The sequence below is a fragment of the Cuculus canorus genome, chromosome 7, assembly GCF_017976375.1.
Source record: "Cuculus canorus isolate bCucCan1 chromosome 7, bCucCan1.pri, whole genome shotgun sequence".
Classification (NCBI taxonomy): domain Eukaryota; kingdom Metazoa; phylum Chordata; class Aves; order Cuculiformes; family Cuculidae; genus Cuculus; species Cuculus canorus.
The window spans coordinates 4,869,304-4,892,725 of record NC_071407.1 but is presented as its reverse complement, the minus strand read 5'-3'; the positions used below and the strand labels follow the sequence as shown (position 1 = coordinate 4,892,725).

Sequence of the window (23,422 nt, the reverse complement as noted above, 5' to 3'; positions counted from 1 at the left end):
TTGAACAGCTGTGTCCCACTCGTATGAGCCATATGGTCAGACAACATGCAATGTAAGTAAATAACTATATGGTTTAATTAAAAAGTGCATTCATTTAAATAGGAGAGACCACCAACAAACAAGCTCTGCAGCTCAGGTATAAGATTCAACACAGGACTTGAGGCAGCTTCACACACACACTGCCTTCCCTTCCTCTCAGTGAAAGATAAATGAACACAAAAAAACCCTATGCTTCCTTGCTGGCAAAACCAAGTAATAAGGCACAGACTGAATGAGCAACAAGAGAAATGTCTCTAAATGATTCAGCACTGGTCCTCTCAGTTCAAACTGGGATGTGCAGATACTACAAAAAGGCAGAAGCCACACAGTCAATCCCCCCTCCTAAACAATAAGTGAACACACGCAACCAGTCGCCTTCCACAAGCTCCAAATTTCCTTAAGAAGCTAATGATGAAAGTCATAGTTCCATTTTCATCAGAGAGATATCTTCATAGCTCTCTGGTGATCTTCACGCAAGCAGTCATGAGATCAATATTACAGAATACTGAACTGTCATCAGCTTGTTTATCTCCATAAACAGAAACCACAACAAATTTAGATATTGCCCTAGGGGAGAAAAAAAAATGTATCCTAGTAAACCCAGCCTTGCAACAGAACAGTCCAAGCACAAAAACAGCATCTGAGTAAGCAACTTAAAAACAAGTGAAAGAAGAAATCAGACCCTCAAAACCAGCAAGATTAATCCGCATTAAGCAGGAGAACAATTCCAGAGCCCGCTTTATCTGTCCCCCTGCTTTATTGGGAGGTTATGGGCACTCTGTTTGTACCTGAAGTGGCTACAAAAAAGCTGGGGAGGGGCTATTTACAAAGGCTTGAAGTGATAGGACAAAGGGCAATGGGTATAAACTGGAGAGGGGCAGATTTAAACTAGACATAAACAGGAATTTCTTCACTATGAGAGTAGTGAGGCACCGGCACAGGTTGCCCAGGGAAGCTGTGGCTGCCCCATCCCTGGAGGTGTTCAAGGCCAGGTTGGATGGGGCTTGGAGCAACCTGATCCAGTGGGAGGTGCCTATGCCCATGGCAGGGGGGTTGAAACTAGATGATCTTTAAGGTCCCTTCCAACCCAAATATTCTGTGATTCTATGATTCTATGTGGCTAAGGCTCCCTCTCACCCCAGGACACACACTCCTCAGCGACCACCCTGCCTCTTTCTCTTAGATGCCAGCATCCATCAGTGAGGTTTCTCCGTGCGATTTTTTGAATGCAGGTACTTACTTTCAGCAATCAATTCACTTAAAAGGAGCTTAATTTTCACAACTATCCTAATGAAAGGAAGTGGTTGCTATTAACAGTTTAAAAGAACTCCAGATTTATCGAAACAAAGACTACAAAGAGAATTTTCTTCTCTATTCTTATGCTTTATTCATCTTCACACTATAGAATCGAAGCATACTCTTGCCCCACATATAGAAACAACACAAAGTACATACAACACAACATTTGAAACCAAGTCAGCTATTTACTCTGGATTTCTGAGTGGCTGCTAGGGCTATAGTTTCTCTTCCTATGTTTTGTGACTCTCCATAAAGCAATTCATCTTGGACGTTTAGTGTTGTTCCATTGTTACCCAAATAAACAGAAAAAGAAATTCATCTAAGCAGCCAGACTCCAATTACGGCCTAATTCACTATTTGGGAAATATGTGAAACTGGCTGCCTACAGAGGACTGCTCAAAGCAGATAAAATTGAAAAGACTATTAAAAAGAACTAAGACCTTTTTTTCCCCCAACTCTTTCAGGTGTAATTATCTATCGTGCAGCTTTCACCCAGTGAACAGCAGAAAAGAAAAAGAATGAAACGCATAAGTATTCAGAGCAGAATGTACTATTTTGAGTTTTCTAGTGGTGACAAATTTATCCCCCCATAATAAAACCAAAAGTCTCATATAATCTTTCAATTAAATTGTAGATATTTGCATATTGGTTTTGCTCTGCGTGATGCAGATCATCTTGCTACTTGTTCACATGCAATTCAGCCACTTCACCCCCCATTCTTTACCCTTCCCACCCACAAATCCTCCAGATACTGAGCAAAGAGAATTTTCTGTAATAGACTGATCACAGGGTGTGTGACCTCTCATCACTGCTCAAGGAACTTTGGACAAACGTGCTGGATTCATTTCTAGGACAAATGTGCTGGATTCATTTCTAACAGATGAATATTGAGGTCTTACCTTTGCAGGTGAAGCATTTGATGTGGAAGTGTCTGGCCTGAACACGGAGTACTTCACCTTTACATGGTTCCCCACATTTATGGCAGTGGATGACGGGCTTTTCAGAGGGGTGGTGAGGTTCCTGAGGATGGGCCACTGTAAAAGAAAACAAATAGGATTTAAACCCAGACGAAAGGAAGGTATTCCCCTCTACATAAACCCGCGTTCTCACAATACAAATGTATCTGTTCACATTTTACGCTAATCTAAAAAGTCACTATCAACTTTTTTAAATATAGCCTTTCCATAAACCAATAGTTTAAGCCATTCACATCAACTACTACCTCTTTTCTCCGAGGCTGCCACGGAAAGACAAGGAAAAAAATCCCTCCACAGTTTTAGCGCCACAGTGCCTCAGAAGCTTAAGCTTTTCTTTCCAAGAACATGAGTGTGTGCAATTTATTCAATAAGTACACCAGGCAACAAGAACTGGGCTAATTTAATCCAAGAAAGTGTATAATCCAAGCAAAATAAATAAAGAAAAGCAATTCCAATTAATTTTTCTGGGAAACCAGGTGAATGAGGCAGCCTCGCTTTGCACAGAAATGACTATATTAAATATAAACTAAAAGCACATCTATTTTGATACAGCACATACTTAACAAAGGGAAAGCACATCTGAAGAGAGAAAAATCAATGTTATTTGCCTCTGCTCCCATTAATTCTAGCAGAAACAGCTTTGCATGCAAATTAAAGATACTATGAGTAGACAGAAATGACCAAAGCATCTGCAATATAGTCAGGGAGACAAAATTCCACGTATTCGCAAAGGATCAGCTATTTCACAGCCCTGAACAGAAAGCCTGGGTAGGAACAGGAAAAGTTTGTGTCAGCTTTATTGTGTATTTCATTCATGTAATAAAACTTTTACTGCTCCACGTTTGGCTTCCGTAAAAGAAGTTTAACTTTCTCTTAAGATGTGTCCTGCGGCAGCTTGATGCCTCAATACGAACGCATGGGTGTAAGCGAGCGCAAGATAATGTCTCAGCTGTACTGTTTGAAGTGGGAAATACTACGCAGAATGTTCCCAAACAAAACTATATTCCTTCAAGTCTCCCTCCCACATTCCATTCTAGCAGGAGAAAGTTGGCTGTCTTTTAATATTGTTCTCAAACGAGTGATGCTCATCAGAACAACTCAGAGAAAACACACTTCTCTACCCACGCCTCTGGCTATATATATATATATTTATTTATTTATTTATTTATTTATTTATTCATGTCCTGCTTTTCCTGGCCTGCAAAAGGCTGAGTGCTGTTACGCATACATCACTCTCATTGTCACCAGGAATCACCTCCATTATTTCTCCCTTCAGGTACTGGAAGGCTGCTCTAAGGTCTCCCTAGAGCCTTCTCTTCTCCAGGCTGAACAAGCCCGAATCTCTCAACCTTTCATTCTACGGGAGATGCTCCAGCCCTCTGGAGCACTTCATGGGCCCCTTCTGTATTACCCTCCTTTATAAATGCCTTAGTGAAGAAATACTGCTATCATTCTGCATTATATAAATACAAGATTAAAAACAAAAAAGCCCAATTTGTCATTAGGGGAGTAACAGCATCCAGATTAGAGGATAACAAATATTCCAAGCCGTAATTACGGCTGTAAGGCCAGTCAAACTAATAAGGCAGCTGCTACTTTATTCTTCCCATCCCAATCTTCAAAGAAAATGATGAATTCTTCTACTCAAGCTCAAAGTTTTAACGTCTCCTCCTCCGGTAGCCTCATTTCAACTGTTTCCCTTGAGCACTTATTCTGCCCATACTGGTGAACAGATTGCATTTAGCAATGCCAACCGGTATTTCTATTAGCAACTCCATTTAAATAAGAGCCCAGTGAATGCCTTGCCTTGAGTGAACCTCATGTAACAGTCTGCAATGCAATACTATTTCTGGAAAGGAAGTTATTATTCTGCCAAACAAGACTATTAGCTTGTAACCAAGGAAACACATAGTTTATGCAGTGAAAAAGAAAGAAAACGAGACAAACAAACACAGAGACAAGCCTTAGCAAATTAAATTATTACAAGGAAAATCCCCTCTCAGATCCAGCTAGCCTGAGATGGGCCTGATGCCAACTGAATTGAAGGTAACAAAATGGACTTTTTAAATTGTCCAAGTGAGGAACCGGATCAAGGATCCACGCAAATGCTTCCTAGAATTTATGAACCCAGTGTGAAATCTGCACCTCTAGCATTCTGCTCTCTCAAACTCACATGTGGAGGACATCCTAACACGTTCTGCACGCCAGATCTTCTGGTATTGATGTGAAACATAAGTTTTTGCTCTTTTCCAGAAAGTAAATAAATGTTTTCAAGACTGGTCCAATGAAGCAACTTCTTCCCAGTTCTGCCTGTACAGTCATTTAAATGAATACAAATACTGCTAGGTTATATTTCTAGACTGATCTCCTAAGTGAAGCTAATTATGGTGCTTGTCTTACTGGCCTCAATTCAGCACTGTAGGTCAAGATTAAGTAATTTACTTTTGTTCTCCTGTAAGGAATTAGAATCATAGAATCGTGGAATGGTTTGGGTCACAAGGGACCTTAGAGATCATTCAGTTCCACTCCCCTGCCATAGGCAGCGACATCTTCCACTGGATCAGGTTGCTCCAAGCCTCATCCAACCTGGCCTTGAACACCTGAAGAGATGGAACATCCAGAACTTCTCTGGGCAACCTGTGCTTGCAAGCTTTTTTCCTTTGGATATACTCAATACGCACAAGGCTTCTCAGCACCAAGGGTGGCCCTTTACATCTACCAGAAAGGACAGAACAGGGAACTAAAGAAAAAGAGAGAAATACCTTTACAAGTAGCTTATTTAAATGTTCCGGGTTTAAGTCCAGCCAGCTTACTGGATATGTAAATTGTGAGCTGCTTTGGGTCTGAAAAACCCAAGCCAGGAACTAGGCTCATCTCCTTACGGAGATTTCACATCTCCAGAGAGTAAATGCTTTGGGCTCTGCCTGCACCAACCCTCCCCACATCAACATGACATATCTTCAGCCATCATGCCGTGGAACAATAAGGCAACTCTACATCGTGACTAACGTGGTAGCAGATTCCAGCCAGTATAATTAGTGACAGGACATTAATTTAGGATCTAGACAGCTCCGGTCCCAACCCCTGCATCACAACAGAGATCTAGGCTCTCTGGATGGCATGCCCTTAACTCCAAGGGACTAAAGACAGACAGTGAAGTTCAACTAAGTCTCTGATGCTGTTACGTATCAGCTTAAAATTATATGAATGTTTTAGTTTCTCTTCTTGAGTGCTCCTGACTGTAAAACAGGTGTAAGGGCACTGCTGGCCTTACCCCACTGTCAGAATAAACACAGGTGAGAAGGATATAAGCCTGGGATGGAAGGAGTCAGATGAGTATTGTGTTACACCTAAGGCAGCGAGTCAGTCGTGATGGGTTACACACATCCGCCGTATTTCTGCAAACAGCATTCATTGGAGGGTGCGTGAGTGAACAAGTGCTAATTTAAAGAGCTGCATTGCCTTTAATGACGTTTCAAATCCAAATATATTAACACCATGAATATCTTCCAAATGAACATAAATTTAACAACTCTCTGAGGGAGAGATGCTACCAGAACACCACGTTTTTGGTTCAGTACTGGGTCACACTTTCACAATTGTCTTCATATCATAAAGTGCATAGTTACTGCATGGGTAGTGTAATATAAACACAACTCAAGTATTTACCAGTTCCAGAAAACTGATGTAAACTGATACTTGTCTACATACAAATCATGTCAGATTAAGTCAAGATGTGATTTTATATCAGTTTAGCCCAAGCAGTATAAGAAGGCGCACGGATCTTTTTGCCTAAGATAAAACACAATGCATCAGTCTAGCTCACACCTGCAAGATGCCAACGCCTACTAACACAATGGATCTCATTTCAAACAAATGTCATTCCATCAAGAGTATGCAGCCTACTAAGTGAACTCTTTTTTTTTAAGCTGGCTCTACTTAAACCAGTGCAGTCTCTCCATTTGAACAAAAAGATGCTAGAATCAGGCATACAGATCAAACCAGCGCAACAATTTCTTTGAATATTTAGTCGTATTTTTATTCCTTCAAAACTATTCAACAGTAACTTTGAAAGCTATAGCACCTGCAGAAATCTAAGCTGTCACAGTCTGTACAATTTCACAGAGACTAATTATTACACAAAAGATCATCAATAAAATTTTCTCAAAGTTTCAAGTTGCTTTATAACAGTTCTTTAACTTCCAATGCTGCTGGGCACTGCCTGAAGACAGTTCTTTTTTTAATTAATGAACACACGTGAGATACGTAAAGATGAGTCGTGTAAAGATAGATAACATCAGATATACACTAAAGAACTTTTCAAGACAAGCCAGGCTGAAACTTCTACTCTTGCTTGCATGTCCAGCTTAACTGAATAACTAATGAATAACTAATGAATAACTAATGCTTTCTTAAGCTCATTTGAGTCCAATAAGACAAATCAATGTCCCATTAAATATCCAGTTTATGCAGAGTAACATGTACACTGACTGGAACAACTGGGAAGTCTGGATTACACTGTTTAATGGAAGAGAGGAGGAAATGGAGAGGGGTGGGGGGGAAGAGGAAAATCAATAGCATCTTCTACAAAGAAGATCTCTATCACTGCAGTGTTGCTTTGTGCAAACCACTCCATAGATACATCACCATGACTTTTATCGTTCCTTACATTCCGGTGTGAATCATGCAATGTTGATTTCGTTACATTTTGCAATTGCGCTATATTGATGTAAATTCAAAGCAACTCTACCAGCTTGAGAGTACTCATTACCATGTTTTATCAAAACATCTCAAAATAATCCCAGATCTGCAAAGAAAAAGGAACAATAAAAAAGAAAAAGAGATAGAAAAGACCAATAGCAACCTAATGTTCATATGAGAAATGCAAGATACCTTCTGAGTAAAGTGAAGGAATTAATTTGCTGTGCCAAATTTAAAACTATCCTGTCAGTGCTTCTTTATGTGGAGCAGATCATTGAACAAAGGTTTAACAGCAGTTTGGTTTTTTCTGCATCAGCCAGAAAAAGGACCTTGGTAGTCATACCAAACCCTTCTGAAATGGAAATGACAGCAACTACCTGGAGATTAATGGTTGTTGAATAAAAGAAAACAAGAAAAATAAATACTGCAGCTGCCCTTACTGATGATTCTCTCCCCGAACACAGAATTGTCAGGAAACCAAAGACTGACGCTAAGTGACTCTTAGCTGCAGATTTCTGCTGGCAAGACTCCACGTCTCTGCTGTGAGCCACAGAATACTTTGCCTTTTTATTGGAAGTCAGAGAGAGACGCTTCTGCGAAAAACCTTGCTATGCGTATGCTGCAAAGCAGAGGTCACAGCAAAATAGGCTGGGTTCAGTTTTGCTCTAAACTGAGGTAAAAAAAACCAAACCAGCTTCCTCTAAATTTAAACAGGAGTAGCTATTGTTATTTTAACAGTAAATTTTTGTAGGTGTCACATTCGCATGCCTACCTTCACAAATAAACTGCAGTTATGCTCAGTCAACTCTAACCAGGTTGTAGGCGGTGTAGCATCATGCTAAGATATACAATTTCTAGGACTTGTAGACCTCCCTCTGGGCAATTTTGCATAGCACCAAGAAGACACTGTGCCCATACCGCAAAGGCAAGAGGACTCTCAGCTGTGTCCTTTATACCTTAAAGAGTGGCCTAATCTAATACAGATAGAGCACGCTGAAATGCTAACTTTCAATTCAATGTTGGGGAGGGGAGGAGGTTGGCTGAAAACTGAAATATTAAGAAAAAGAAAACAAAAATTTAATGGCCTGAAACTAATTTTTTTTGCTAGCCTGCTTTAAATTTCCTCACTCCTTTCTGCTTCTGGGAATGAAGGTAAAATGACAGTGCTAGAGATTGCCAAGGCACCAAATCTTCACACAGGCAGCAGCGCTGCCTCTGTACTACCCGATATGGCTTTGGAGACCATTTCTTGAATTAATTAACAAGATGTGAAGTTCAAAACTTGAAGGTCTTTAAGCAGACATTCCCCCCAGACTCTGATGCTGCCAAGTGGCACCGCAGCGGGGCAGCCCCTTGCCTGGGGCAGGGCAGAGGCAGGTAGGCACAGCCCAAAGGCACAAGATGTGAAAAAAAGCTGTTCTGGGATGAAAGGTGCTCAAGAGACACAAGAGTCCCATGTTCAAGAATCAGATCTGGCTTATGACTCATTCTCCATGCGCTCTTTGTAAAGAGAGAAGTAGTAATTTTCTCCCATACTTTGTTCTCCTTCACCTTCTTCCATTCACCTGCTCAACAAGGTGAATGTCTGCATCCTCTGATTTTGTAAAGCCTGTCTATAGCCCGTACGCTCCCTGAGGAATTCCTCTCTCATAAAAGCCCAGCACAGTGGAGGCTTGAGGAGTTACTGAAACACCTATTAAAAGGAAGGGGTGAAAAACGCAGAGTCATTTGGCTTATCTGCAGACTCAGTTCTCAATCTTAAATCTATAAGAATCCCATCAGCTACAGTGACCGAGCATTGACTGAGACTGAAATCAAACCTCCCAGCTGTCAGGGACAAAGAAACTACTCCAGTCACCAGGTATCAGACACGGATCTTCGGGGATTCCAGATTATCCTGGAAGGAGGCACTCTCATAAAGAGATAATAGTGATCCACATGCCTACACACGTATGAAAAAGCCTAAGGCAAAACTCCAGACTGCACCTTGTTCACATTATTGCCATTCAAATCGTATCTGAAGAATCATTTCAAAACCCTCTCTTCCTGTAAATTTATCTGCATTACTCCTACAGTGTAACAATTTGTCTTATAACTATTTTCATTGTCGATGTATAACCAGAGTAGCTATTTTTTTTTTTAAAAAAAAGGCAAAAAAAGTTCTAAACTTGTATTTTTTTACCATAATTTTTAAATGTTTTCTGGTACTTTCCATCAAAGTATACTTATTTTCCCCTGGAAATAGTGGATGCAAATAGGGCCACAGTAGCAATCAGAACACTGCAGGATAGTATCTCTTTTGGCACATGAAGGAATGGCTTCAAGCTGCACCAGGGGAGGTTCAGATTGGATGTTTAGAAAAATTTCTTCACTGAAAGGGTTATTGGGTGCTGGAATGGCTGCCTGGGGAGGTGGTGGAGTCTCCATCCTTGGAGGTGTTTAAAAGGTGGGCAGATGAGGTGCTCAGGGATATGATTTAGTAGTGGACAGGTATGGTTGGGCTCAATGATTCAAAGGTCTTTTTCAACCGAGTGATTCCATAATTCTATGAAAAGCTAGTGCCCTAATCATAGCGATACAGGATACATGTGGGCCAAGTACACCACAGGTATCTATCCTCAAAATCATACTGCATGGCCAGATGTGGGGCTGACTATATCATAGCATCACACTGATTTGTATCAGTTGTCTCCACACACCCTCACCCCCTCCACCCCTTGGCAGGTACTGTAACAACAAACAGATTTTCAAAAGCACTAAGAAGAAGTTAAGGCACACGTGCAGCCTAGAAATGGGGTGCACTGCTATTTTGAGAAACAGATTCTTCAAAAGGAAAAATAAATTACAAAGACATTGACAAGCAGAACTAGTCAAACTAGGATGATAAGCTAGGATGGCTCATGAGAAAGGCAGTTGAGAAAATGTTGTGAGTAAAGATATCAAACACTTAATTTGCATGAAAATAGAATGCAGAGATTTCAATAACAGAAAAAAATTTACAGAGAAAAGATTATTTTTAAATAAGAAAACCAGTATTTAAATACTTTCCCAAACATTTGTAAACACGCATGCCAGAAAGACAGAGCTGACACAGCTAACAGAAAGAAGAGATTGAGAGTCAAGTGTCAGGTATTAACCTAAAATATTAAGAACTGTAACTTGAAAACAAAGTGAGAAGACTCCTATGTTATGTACAAACAAAAGTAAGCAAGCATTATGCATTGTACATGTAAATAGAGTAGGAAATAGTGAGCTTTAAAGCACAACAGAGGAAAAAAAGAATCACATTTGTTTCATAGTTTTAGAACACAACTGCAACCGTGCTTCTTTGCATTTTGCCTGCACCCATCCCTCTTGCATCTTCTAGAGCTTCGATATTGCAAACGATTCCCCAAAGAACAGCCTGCAAGATCAGGGCCTGAAGCCTCAGTTGGATGAAGATTTATGCACAGGAGTGGTTTCAGTACTCAGGGAAGTACTTAACACCAGCACCTGCTTCATCCTACCTGAAAAATGATCATCTACAGCACACACAAACAGCCCGTGTGCAAGAATTAAACCTGTGATTGTTCCGTTATCAAAAGAGATGCGCTCGAGGGATCCAGTTTGCAATGCTCCTGATAGTGAAAAGCTGGTTGCATTTACAAGGTTATAACCCTACCTGGACTCACTGAGGATTAGGCCACAGATTCTGATCTTCTATAGCTTTAGCATACAGCCCTGCAGTACTTAAAGGGGGTCGATAAAATCTGGGGAGGGGCTCTCTATCAGGGAGTGCAGGGCTAGGATGAGGGAGAATGGATTTAAGCTGAAAGAAGGAAGATTTAGAGTAGATATTAGGAAGAAGTGTTTTCCTGTGAGGATGTGACATGGGTAATTAAAATTCAAAAGCTCCTAAGAGTAGTCTGAGCAGCCATCTCATACGCATCACTTGACATCTGTATCAAAATCTTACTCAAAACAATGAATAAACAGAAATGTCAAATCATTCACTGCAAATACTCAAGGATCATCAAGGCTGCACGAAAACAAGTTGCTGAAGTCAGCAGAAAAAGCAATTGCTTTTTACAGACAGCATGGAAATTCTGGCTAACTGATGAGTGGTGGTTACCCATAATAGCCCTGAAATGTCAAACAGGCCTCGTAGCTACCCTAACAGCAACCCACGTGAGGATTCTAGTCAGCAGCAACAAACTCCTTAACTAGCATTCCCCTCTGCTTCCTTTATTGAGGCTGCCAAAGCTATCCTGTATAGTAAAAGGAATTAAATTCCCTTTTAAGGAAAGTCAATACATAAACGCTAAATTTAAAAACCAATTCTCCCGCTGTTTACCCCGAGATTACCTAAGGAGGACCACTGACCTACTTCAGACAGTGGTCTCCCAGATAGCTTTTGATATCTTCATAATGATGTAATATTGTTGAGGTTTGATGTGTGTATGAAATATAAAGGAAAGCCTGCACAGAAACAGGCCTGTCATAAAGATCTTCCAAAACACCATCTGTAGCAAAATCCTCCCAGCTACCACCAGCAATCTCAAAGAGTTTTCTACACAAGACCCTCGCAGAGACCAGCCCTCAGCCATCATTTTTTGAACCATGGGATCTCCGTCCTCCACACTTAGAATCTCTCCTTCAAACAAGGATATTGTAAATGGCCACCAATCAGTACCATCCTCACTTCTGGCACTCTTAAGGTCAGAGCTACACAACCTCAAACTAAAACTAGACAGCCACATCCATAAGCAACATGGTTCTCCACAGGGGTCCTGACTCCCAGGGTAGTTTGCCATGTACAGAGCTGATAAACGAGGCATTTCAGAGGCTCTGCCCTGTGGTTAACTGCCCATGGTGGCACCTAGACCTTACGAACACTTGCAGCTGAGAAGTCAGTTCCTCGACGTATATTATTTCAACAACGAATAATGACGTGCTCTGAGAGTCTATCAACTTTTAACACTATATGGACTATGACAGAGAAAGCATTAATGACTGATGGAGTACTGAATACAGCCTGTTCCTTTGGCGAGCGCTTCCAGCGATGCTTTCAAATCCATCAATGTTGTTTTGAGGTGCCTTTGAAGAAGAAAAAATACAAATGCAACTGCTTCTTTGAACAAACAAGTCATTTATTGACTCTTGTCTGACCCAATCACTGTTCTGCAGCTGCATTTACATTTGGATCGCTTCTTTGAGATGATACAAATTTAAGCTCCTGCTTCTCTACCAGATCCTGAACCAATAGAAAGTTCCACAATACTGCCACGTTACACTAACATCTGTGATCTCACCCTGCTGCTAACAGCACTGGGAATTGCAGAGCCATCCCACTGACACTGTTTATAGAACTTTGCCTATTAGGCTGTCCTATAGCATAAACACAACATTATTTCACTTCTGAACAGCTGGCGTTACTTGGTCTGACCCTTATTTTAGCACTTGCTCCTCAATTGATAGCTTTGAGGAGATTTCTCAGCTTTCCTGCCTATATGGAATATAATAACAGATGACATACGCAAGCGAGCTACACAGGCACGTATAATTTCTGGGTTTATAGCACTTTATGACAAACCCATATAGAAGCCATTATTCTTTCTCTCATAGCTGTGTCTTACACAGCGACACATACACCACCAAATGAGTGCCATCAATAAAACACATGACTCTGCTGCAAAAATATTACAAAGCCTCCAAAAATGGAGTCTGACTTTGAGACAACACTGAAGCACTTATTTAGGTTTAAATCCCAGGGATTCAATTAGACTCAACCAAGATACTCTGCTGAACAGAATAGGCTTAAGACAATGCCTAAGTGTTCTCCTCAGCCAGATCCCTAGTGAGCCTGTAAGCTATCCAGGCTCAATGAATGCAAGGATTAATCATCCTTTTGGGGATACTGACTGTTCTCTAGGTGGAAAACCAACTTTTCTTATAAATAATCCTTTTTAAATTAGTTATGGATTGCCCCGAGAAACAACGAAATCTTGTTCTCTGGCTTCTCCCACCCAAAGGACACAGCACGTTTTGATTAGTGGGAACGTCTTTTTCCGAGTATGCATTAATTTTGCCACAAAAAGAACTGACTCTCCTACACTGGGGCACCAATTATCACCCTAACTTGCAAGTTCTTTCCTACCAAGCTTTCTCCCCTCTGGAAAAATATTTCTTTGCCCTAGCTTAATGTATTTTAAAGACGCACAATTTCACTATGGCAAGATTCTGTCTTTAAAAACCATACCATTTGAATTCTCATCCAAGAAAACCAGCCACATAATTTCAGTTTACTCAATTGTATTCAACATAAGCAGCAGGGCTTTGGTAGCAAGGGCATGAGGGCCAGCAGGGCAGAAGTACCAAGATAAACTTGCTGCCCCAAGCAGGGGCAGAGAGATGACTCAGGAAGGTCCATGACTCTGAAAGGACAGAGATTCCAGCAGAGGAACCCATGGTGAAATACCTGAGTAAGAAAAGGGGAGCAACAAAATCAGAATAACAATAATGTTTTGACCTCCTTTCCCTGTGGCAGCGTTGCCTCACCAATGGTACAGAATATAATGTGTGGCATGAGGGCTGGAGACCAGAAAGGGGAAGGAAAAGTGTCCAGCAAGAAGATGAGGTGTGTTTCTCCAAGGTTGTGTTTGCTTTACCTTCAACACCAGAAACAGCAATTATGAGATTATTAACTGCCAATAAATTAAATTGATTGAACTTCTACTCCAAACTCATTTTTTTGGCACATAACACTCACTGTTTTGGATGGAGGAACAGCTTAGCTGCCTCCACCGCTGTCTGAACCTATGAACTCTGTGGTCTCAAATTTAATCCCTAAAAACCATTAAGCTCTCCCCTCCAGTGAGATCAACAGCAAAAGTTCTCCCATTTCTCAATATAAACTAGCTGCCATTGTATCTTCAGAGAGCTGGCTCCTATACGCAGCTGGGATGTAAGGAATGTATGGAATTTCACTACTGGGAAACGCAGGAAGCCATCAGGCATGGCAGGACTGCACACTACTCGCTTGGCTCTTTGGATATGAATATTCGTACCCTCATATGAACTAAGCGCTATTTAAACAAACATAAAATCTCCAGCAAACACGCAGTGCCTGAGCTGGCATCTCCTTGGTTATTTTTGTTTCTCTCAGTATCAGTGCTGCACACCAGAACTGCAATTTGAAACCTAATATTAAAAATAAATTTAGAAGGAGAAAGTACAGAACAAGCAACACCATAAATTTGCCAATAAAAATATAAGAGCTTTACAGTTGTTTTGCCTTTAAAAAGCAATAAGATGTTTACAAGATATTCACATAGTGCTCGATTTTCTTTTGTACAAGTGGCAGTAGTCAAATCCCAGGACTAAGATTTCCTTACACAAAAGTAAAAGAAACTCTCTGCTCCAAAGACCTCTAATTCAAATAATCAAGGCAGACAAGAGGAATGTCCTTATCCTCATTTTACAGATTAACACAAGGGAGAGTTCAAATTACTTCCCCCAAGGTCACCTTAAGAGTCTCCCTACACAGAACTGATCTATAGTTTAGCACTTTTAATTACAATAGTATTTTTTAAACATCTACTACCATGCATATTTATAAAATGCTTTTTCTGTGGCTTGTACATGGTAGCACATTGATTTAATCAAAACAAAACCCCAAATGCCCTGCCCCAAAAGTAGAACTAAATTTAAAACTAAGTAAACTGAAGCAAAAAGCAAATAAAACTCCTCAGTCCTCCCACTGCCAACGTGCGATTGCATAAACTTATCATGTGCTCCAAAAGCAACAAGCTTGGAGACTTTCCCAGGTCACCTGGGGTCAAAAGTTCCAAAGTCATGAGTTCAGATCAAGACTATGGTTCATTAACCAGAATACCGAGATAATCTCAGGACCCAAATCCCATTCTTCAAGATTTTCCTGATTCACACTGGGAAGACTGCATACACGCAGAACACTGGAGGGACAGCGTTCTAGGTAGAAAATTAACATACAGGTTAACATTTTACGTGTTTTTCAAGGATAACCGCATCTAAAGCAGTTCCATTTACAACTACAGAAGTCAGACTAAAAGCATCTTCGGTGACTCATAGCTCTTTTCATTTGTGAATGGAAGACAGAACTGGAGCTACTGGAAGCATAAAACCAGTCCTCTTGGTCATAACCTTAAGAGGTATCAGTACTTGATGCGTTATCAAAAGTAAGAAGAGAAACCAACAGAGATATAAATCTCTCTGACACTGAACTAGACCATAGGCCAAATTATAAACGGAATGTTGGTCACATTTTGGCGAGCTACATCTGTGTTGTTTACTGGGAAAGGCAGCACCAACTGAACACCCACAGGGACAGCTGTGAGAACATGGAAACACAATCTAGCTTACCACAACTTAGTACCCAGTAGGTGCCAGCACCCGCCCTTCAACAGCATCAGTACGTGAAAAGCAGAAATCATAAAGCAGAAATCATAAAGCCTCTGTACCCGCTTCCTTAATCCAAGAAGTCTCCAACATTTCCTCTTTTCTCCTTTTATCCTGCCAAACAAGGAGAAGTTTGGCACGAAGAGATACCAGCCCACTTCCACAGGTCTGCCCATGCATGATCCAATCCAAGTTCTCATCAGGTACAAACCTCTCCAATATGCTCTCACAGACCAGCAGGTGAATGCTAGGACAGTCTTCTCATCAGCTGGCCAAGAAATCAAGAACTGAGGCCAAATCCTCATCTTATGTAAACCAATGGGGGTAAAAATGAAGCTATCACACTTACATCACCCAGGAACGTGGCTAGCAGGCTCACAATTCACACATCATCACAGAAGCACTAAGAATGTAGATTATCCAATACGGGTTTTAAATTGGAGAACAGAATTAACGACAAGACGTGCATATGCATATGTAAACTTTCTTCCTGTTAAAGGATAGAAAGAGAGAAAGTTCCCCTTGGATGTAACGCAGTGACAATAATTTAGCTGAGTAAGTAGATAATAGGGGCTCATAATTGGAAATAGATAATACACAGTCAGAGACATGAAAACGCGGTATCAGTCAGACATAATTTAGGAAGCGCCATTTGGTGTCAGCAGAAAACACCCTGGCCTCAGGATTCTTTTTGTGTATGAACTAACCAGGCAGACACTGAAATCATTCTACAATATGAGCATAATGAAGCATGCTAATTTGCTAAAAACTGTTACTAACTGTTTTGCAACTCAGTGAATTGGAATTGCATTTTTTTTTTTTTCTAGTTGAAACCAGCCCCTCCAGTGCCCGGTGAACATGGTTATGAAATGACACTGGACCGAATGCATTTTCAGCTTGTTCAAAACAGCAATCTGGAAGGGAGGGTACCAGCTGTACTATGCTGGCCTGCGTTTTGCACGAGTATCATATCCAGAGAGACCTCACTCCAGGAGCAGCAGCTCCTGACCTTGTGATGAAGTGAGGGAGAGAAAAAAAAAGCAAGGAACTAAAAAAAGAGAGAATTTTTTAAAAAACAACTTTGTTAGAGCTGTTATTTGAAAGTAATAAGGTAGAAAAGCAAAATACTGAAGTAGAAAAGCAAAATACTGAACAGCTGTCTCACTCTGCAGCCACGAGATATGAAATATCAGTAACTGTACGACAAAATTAAAGGCAGCCTTTAGTTATTTGAGTACATCCTCTGTGTGAATAGGAAAAAAAATATATAAATGGATAACTAACATTAACAGCCATTGTAAATAATACATTAAACTTGGTGAGGAGGGGAAAAGGAAGCAATTTAAACACACGCCCTGTTAACATTTTCAACTATTTATTGTCATTTTTTTCCCACTATTCTAGGAGGTGGTCTCCCTCATGCATTTTTATAAAAATGATAGGCTTGTTTTAATTTTCTTACAGGTGTATGACAGCTCGTCTGGTACAAGATGCCAAAACTGTATTTACAGAGCACTCCTAAGGTACAGCCCCACGGAATGCAGAGAGCCCAACGAGCTGAGCATCAGCTGGGTGGAGAGCAGACACCTATCAAAGGATCAAACCAAATGCACAGCCAAAAATGTTACCCATTTTACACCCACTTCAAGAAAATCAGCACCCCAGTTTCAAAAGGGAACAAGTAACAAGTACAATAAGCTCACTGGTAACACACTTCTGAAAGGACAAGTGGTGTAATCGATTCAAACGATTCTGAAACTTGCAGTTTCAAGGATTTGGGGTGAAACTGCTACTTAAATCATGCCTGGTATGGCTTACTGATGCTGGTAGCAGGTCAACAGTTCACCACTGACATTACAAAAATGATCCAGTAAATCTGAAGTAATGGATCTCAAATCTGCTAAGTAGCCAATATTATCTCTGCTGGGCCACTGCTTTTGATCAACAAATACGATCAGGAGACTGTTCAGCAGTTACGACTGTAACTCTCTCAATGCATCTGACACACTATGGCAAGATATTGAGACATTTGTCCTGCTGTCTTCAATCCAGCCGTCTACGAAGCTATATTAACTCAATTTATTCCATTCACAGCATTAAAAAAAGATTAATGTGGGTGTTTAGGGTTGAAAATCTGCTCACTCTTGCTCAACATTGCTACTACTTATTTCTGTTTCTTCCCTAGTTTGAATTTATCCCACTGTACCTTTTACAGGGTCCTCAAAGAGCACAGATCCTCTTCTTCACAAAACAGAGATTAAGTCTGAATCTGTCTGTGATAACATCCAATCCACCACTTAAATACAATTCAGAACATATTTCACACCTTCATAATGCAATAAATGATACGGTGTTACTGCAAAGAAAGACCCTATAACCACTTATGAATTCTTTGAGTAGTAAACATTTCAGTAGAGGCTTAAAGTGTTATTTATAGGTAATTGAAACCAATATATACTTTACTGCTGCAAAATTCAAACATTATGGAAAATCCCCTTAAATCAGTTTTTTCATCAGAAGGTAAAAATATGACCATCTCAAGTCCAGCCTTGCTGAATATCAATGCTTATCTTTAAAATTTTAAGCTAACTTTGGTGGTCGAAGCTCTTTGAACTGCAGCAAAAACAGGTGAAAAAACAGCCACCAGCAAACTTGGATTAAATCACATTAAAAAAATAAACATACATAGAGAAGGAACCCAACAATGCCAACACCCTTAATTAGGAGTGTTCCAGCTTCTACCCTTATTAACTGAGATACAGAGATAACCAACGGAATGCACTGCAGGTTCTGGCACATCACTTTTCTAGAACGGAAAACAGCGACTGTCAGTCAAAGCATTCTTCATTTTAAACACGAAGGTTTAAACCTCAGGTGATTCTGTCTGACACAAGTTTGTTTCATAGTTCATTTCACCTCCAGTCTATCAATAAACAAAATTACCTTTTTCTTTCACCATGGCAAACAAATTTTCTTCCTAGTGGAAGCAGCAAGAATTAGCTGAAGTAATTTAAACACAACCTCTTTTCCAGCAGTATTTGGCTGAGATGGAACAATAATAATAAAAAGAAAAGCAGCTAATTCCAGATAATTATCTTCCTCGGTCAGATTTTGCACAAGCTCCGAGCAAGTCTGATTGTTCGTCACTGCCTCGTTGCTTCTCGTGCCTCTTCTCTTCTTCCCCTGTGGTCTTTTCCTCCAGCTAACGGCAGCTCATACCCTGCTTGTGGACTCTGCCCCTCGTGCTGAAACAACCAGCTACAGCTGCCGCGGCGGAACAAATGCTGAATTCCACCGTCCCTCATTTCCAGCCACTGACACCACCTGGCATTCCTCTGCCCTCGCAGAACTGAGCTGGCAACGCGATTTCTTCCTGAGCGACTGGCAAAACGCTGCAAGGGAGAAGATGTGACCGAGAACAGGAGAGCCATTCAAACACACGCAGAAAGTTAAAGTGGTATTCATGAGTTTCCTATCGTTTTATTTACTCCCACTGAGCCAGCATCAAGAGGGAAATCCACGATGAACACGGGCAAGTGCTGAAGCAGCTGCGGCACAGTGGTTTTCTTGGTCAGCACTGTTTATCCACTCCTGGTTTTACTTTAAGCTGTTACCAAATCCCAATTACTAGACTGCAAAATATACTAATAAACTATTGTTTATTACTAATATTACTAATATTACTAATATCGTTTATTACTAATAGTAATAAACTATTGTTTATTACTAAGCTGTTACCAAATCCCAATTACTAGACTGCAAAATACTACTAAAAATATTACTAATACTAATAAACAATCTCTCAATGCCTTTTGCCTATAGTACAGAACAGAGCAACACATGATCTACGCAAGCTGGGAATATGGACTCTATTCTCTACCTTGAAAGAACACTAAAAATAACACAGTTGAGACCCTTCACTGCTCATTGCACGTGTGGGTTTCGAGGCACAGCCAGGAGTGCTACCAATGAAATTTTTTTAAGTCCTGGTAAGCGCCGTATTCTGAAATACTAAATACCTGTAAACTACAACTCCTTTTATGTTATTCCAACTCCTCTTATGTTATTCCATTTGATATGATAGCATAAGTACTCATGGAATGGAGGAGACAGTAGAGTACTGAAACAGCAGCACTCACACCTAAATTTCACCTCCCAAAAAGAGAAAGCACCGCTGCTGAATCTGGGCATCAAACTGCCCTTCCATTTGTTTGTTTTCCAGGCACTAAACTTTACTCGAGAAAGGACTCGTCAGTAAAATGATGTTAAAAAATAAACCAACCAATCCTTTACAATATGGCGATGTCTTATAATCTCATAGAAGATCCAGACTATTTCTGTTTTCTATTAAAAGATACAGGTTGGATTGAGGTGAGAAACAAATCTTTTCTTTTGCAAGCATACTTCTATTCACAGGTATGAAGAGAAGCCTGGAAACGTGACTAATCAAAACCCCAAATAGCCCCCTAAAAAAAACTTTTCATGCATTATTTTTAATACACATGTACTGCCAGTATCGGGATTTGGGGGAATCTTTGTCACCAGTACTATATGTCGCCTTTTCCTTCTTCATAAATGACTTCATTCCTCATTTTAGCTGCCAGTGACCTCACCGATACAAACCTACCCGATCATGCCTTTACTTGGACAGTACATTTCAGTATTCGTCAATTAGAGGTGGAGAAAAGGACAAAGGGAAAGTAATTGATTTACCAAAGACAGTGGTAACGTCAACAGTAGAGAACGGGGTCAACTGTAAAGATATTCTGGGCTAGATTATAGGTAGATTCATTGGGCTATACCTTCAACTTGACAACAGCTCAGTGCAAAATGTGCTTTCGGTTACAGGATGGAGGCACAATTACATATTTACTGCACCCTTAAACCAAAGCGATGTTCAGCCCAGAGCTGGACTTGAACCGAAGCTCTCATCTCCACAAGGGAAATCCTTCCTAATGCTACTATATGTAAGGAGAGGGAAAGAAGCTGTAAAGAAACAAGCTGTAGACCTCAGGCAGAGCAGCAGATGGCTGATACCTGCTGGAAAAAAAAAAATAAAAAAATCAGAGCATACTTGCAGTAAATAAATTCTAAATATGTTGTATATGTGCCACCCAGAACAACAGAAAGAAATGAAACAAGCCAGTCTGCCTCACCCGGAAGATCTTTCTTATTCAGTGACATTCTTTAATAAATAAATAACAAAGGGAGAGAGAAAGAGAGACAGAGGTTCAGGCACATGCATGGAAAAAAATAGTGATTCTATTCAAACAAATCTAGGCTGGCTTTCTATTGTTAGCAGTGTAACGTGTAAGAGAAGCACAGCGCAGGCAGTCTGACATTCCTGCTTCTATGACTCAGTGTGTTGCTATTAATAGCACTTCGAGGCTCAACTGGGGAGCCGGGCTGAACCCCTCCAACGCTTGGGCATAATCCATGATGTCACCTTTCTGCCACACTGGAGATGTCGGGTTGTAACTCAGCCTGGCTCAGTGTTCTTTTCCAAGCAGTATTTTGTAAATACTTAGGGGAGAGCGTCCTGAAAGGGCCACGCCTGACCTTCATTCATAAATATTTGATCTGATGTGCAGAGCGCAGCCTATGGATACACAGGCACGGATGCTGTTAACCCTTCCCGTCAGCTTCAGGCACCCTCAAAAGGCCTTGTGATGACGATCATTCATTTTTTGTTCCAGCAGCTGCTGCCACAGAAGCTGCCTGCCGCTATCTGGACTTTGTGTTCCCCGAGTTCATTACCTCCATTTTTCAAATGTGCTACAGATTAGCACTGCTGTACCTCATCTCATAGCTGAAGAGAAGCCTTTCCTCACATCATTCCACCCTGGAAAGCTGCAGCGTTAAGACTACAGATTGCGCATAAAAATACATTTAAAAATACAGACCCCACTAAACTATACCAGAGATTTCAGAGCCAAATGCAATTTACTCCTAAGTAAAGAGACATAAAGAGCAAACATTGGTATTGTAAATACAACCTTTTAACACCAGAATGGTTTTTGATTTTAATCTCACTGTTTTAAGCTTGAAGACTAAAATTTACCCTGCTGCACAATTCAGAATCTACTCAGATATCCTAAAGTGGAGGTGAGAGAGGAATAGGTAGCAATTCCAGAAACAAATCCCTGGTACTTACTGGTATTTAGAGGTGCCTATTTTAAAGGAAAGCAAAATAACCTTTTTTTCTTTAAATAACCTTTTGCACTGTATTAATTAAATATTCTTCCTTGAACACGGTGTGGGTGGAAGAGTCACAGTAAGTACCCTATAGCTACATGCTTAAGTTGCTGTAATTTTAGGTGAAAAATATCCTGCCCATTCAGCATGAGGTGCGAGAGCCACACCGAGAGCACTCCACAAAGGGAGAGAGTTAAACCAGTTTGTTTTGGTTTTTCTTGTACCTTGATAAAGTTGAAAAATGAGGTGTAAGATAGCAAGCAGTTTAGCCATGACCTAAGAATTGTTATTCTCATTTTAAAAGCTAAGTTTCGTGTTTCTATCTCGCTCTCATTCTTCACAGATGAGATCATGGCTTAGAAGGATCAGTGCCCAGTTTTTACACAATATCGTCAAAACTGACCAATAGCTCTTGTCCATCAACCAGTGAAGTCTGCTACAAAACAGAAAGGGAAAGGGGAGAAGTTGTTCTATTAAATAACACTCGGTAAAATAGCCTCTGTTTAATGTCGTTGCTTCCAGCAAAAAGCCTGGGACAAAGCGTTTAGACAAGAAACCCTGCCACAGGCTCCCACAGCTTAACCACTGTACAACCTGGGTCAAACGAGAGCCGTCGCTTCTAGAAAGCCTTCACTCTGGCATTTTGCCAAATACCCCATCTCCAGGAAGGAAATCCCACTCTCTCCTGCTCTTAAGGAAAAGGTAACCTGCTTTAATTGTTATCCTGACTTAACTGCTTCTGCTCAGAGGAAAAGCAATAGTACCAACAGGGGATTTCTTGCAATAGACCCGTGACCCAGCAGAGGTCCCAGCGCCCTGACGGGGAAGCAGACGGTTTCCAGTTTTAGCATTCTCAACAGCTATACGATTAAATATTTCCTGGCTTCTGTTCCTCTTCAACGTCCCCTGCTCCAGCAATCTATTCCTTTGCCGCCACTCCCTCAGCCACTTTGGGCAGCTGACACATTTTCCATCTTTCGAAAAGAGCTTAAGCAGCAGTGCTTCTTGAGGGCTGCAGTAGGAAAGAAGGCAGGTGACCAACTCGGGCAAAGTTGATCACAGAATCACAGAATCACCAGGTTGGAAAGGACCCACTGGATCATCGAGTCCAACCATTCCTAACACTCCCTAAACCATGTCCCTAAGCACTTCATCCACCCGTTCCTTAAATACCTCCAGGGAAGGCGACTCGACCACCTCCCTGGGCAGCCTCTGACAGTGCCCAATGACTCTATCCATGAAAATTTTTTTCCTGATGTCCAGCCTGAACCTCCCCTGGTGGAGCTTGAGGCCATTCCCCCTTCTCCTGTCCCCTGTCACTTGGGAGAAGAGCCCAGCTCCCTCCTCTCCAAAACTTCCTTTCAGGTAGTTGTAGAGAGTAATAAGGTCTCCCCTCAGCCTCCTCTTCTCCAGGATAAACACCCCCAGCTCTCTCAGCCGCTCCTCGTCAGACTTGTTCTCCAGCCCCTCACCAGCTTCGTTGCTCTTCGTTGATGCAGGTTTGGGATTTTCCCCAGACACACTGCTAAGAAGCATTCAGCCTGTACCTGGCAACATCTCCCACACCAGGTGTGAACAGCAGGGTGTTTGCTCCTGAAGACAGACACAAGGTGTTTAGTAAGGCTATTCTTTCCTTGCTGCCCTTTTGCCTCTCCCTGTTCTTGCAGGACCCCTCAGTAAGACTACCAGCCTTCCCAAACCTGCAGCCAAGCTGCTAGGGAAATTCCTTTACAGCTTGATACTATAGCCTTTCTACAACCTCTACACTTTTTGCTCTGTAATGACTTCATACTGCA

At 41.0% G+C, this 23,422-nt stretch overlaps 1 protein-coding gene across 10 annotated transcripts in view; it reads right to left on the bottom strand.

Annotated features, from left to right (window-relative positions):
* Positions 1-23,422, bottom strand: part of ABLIM1 (actin binding LIM protein 1) — a 202,737-nt gene that overhangs the window by 101,701 nt on the left and 77,614 nt on the right. For 9 of the 10 annotated variants that reach the window (XM_054071490.1, XM_054071488.1, XM_054071486.1 and 6 more), the window contains exon 2: positions 2,238-2,372. In XM_054071490.1, coding sequence (XP_053927465.1) covers positions 2,238-2,372 — 135 coding nt within the window. Of the gene's footprint in view, positions 1-2,237; positions 2,373-18,374; positions 18,944-23,422 lie in introns of those variants that run through there. The other variant, XM_054071489.1, reaches the window with a different exon arrangement.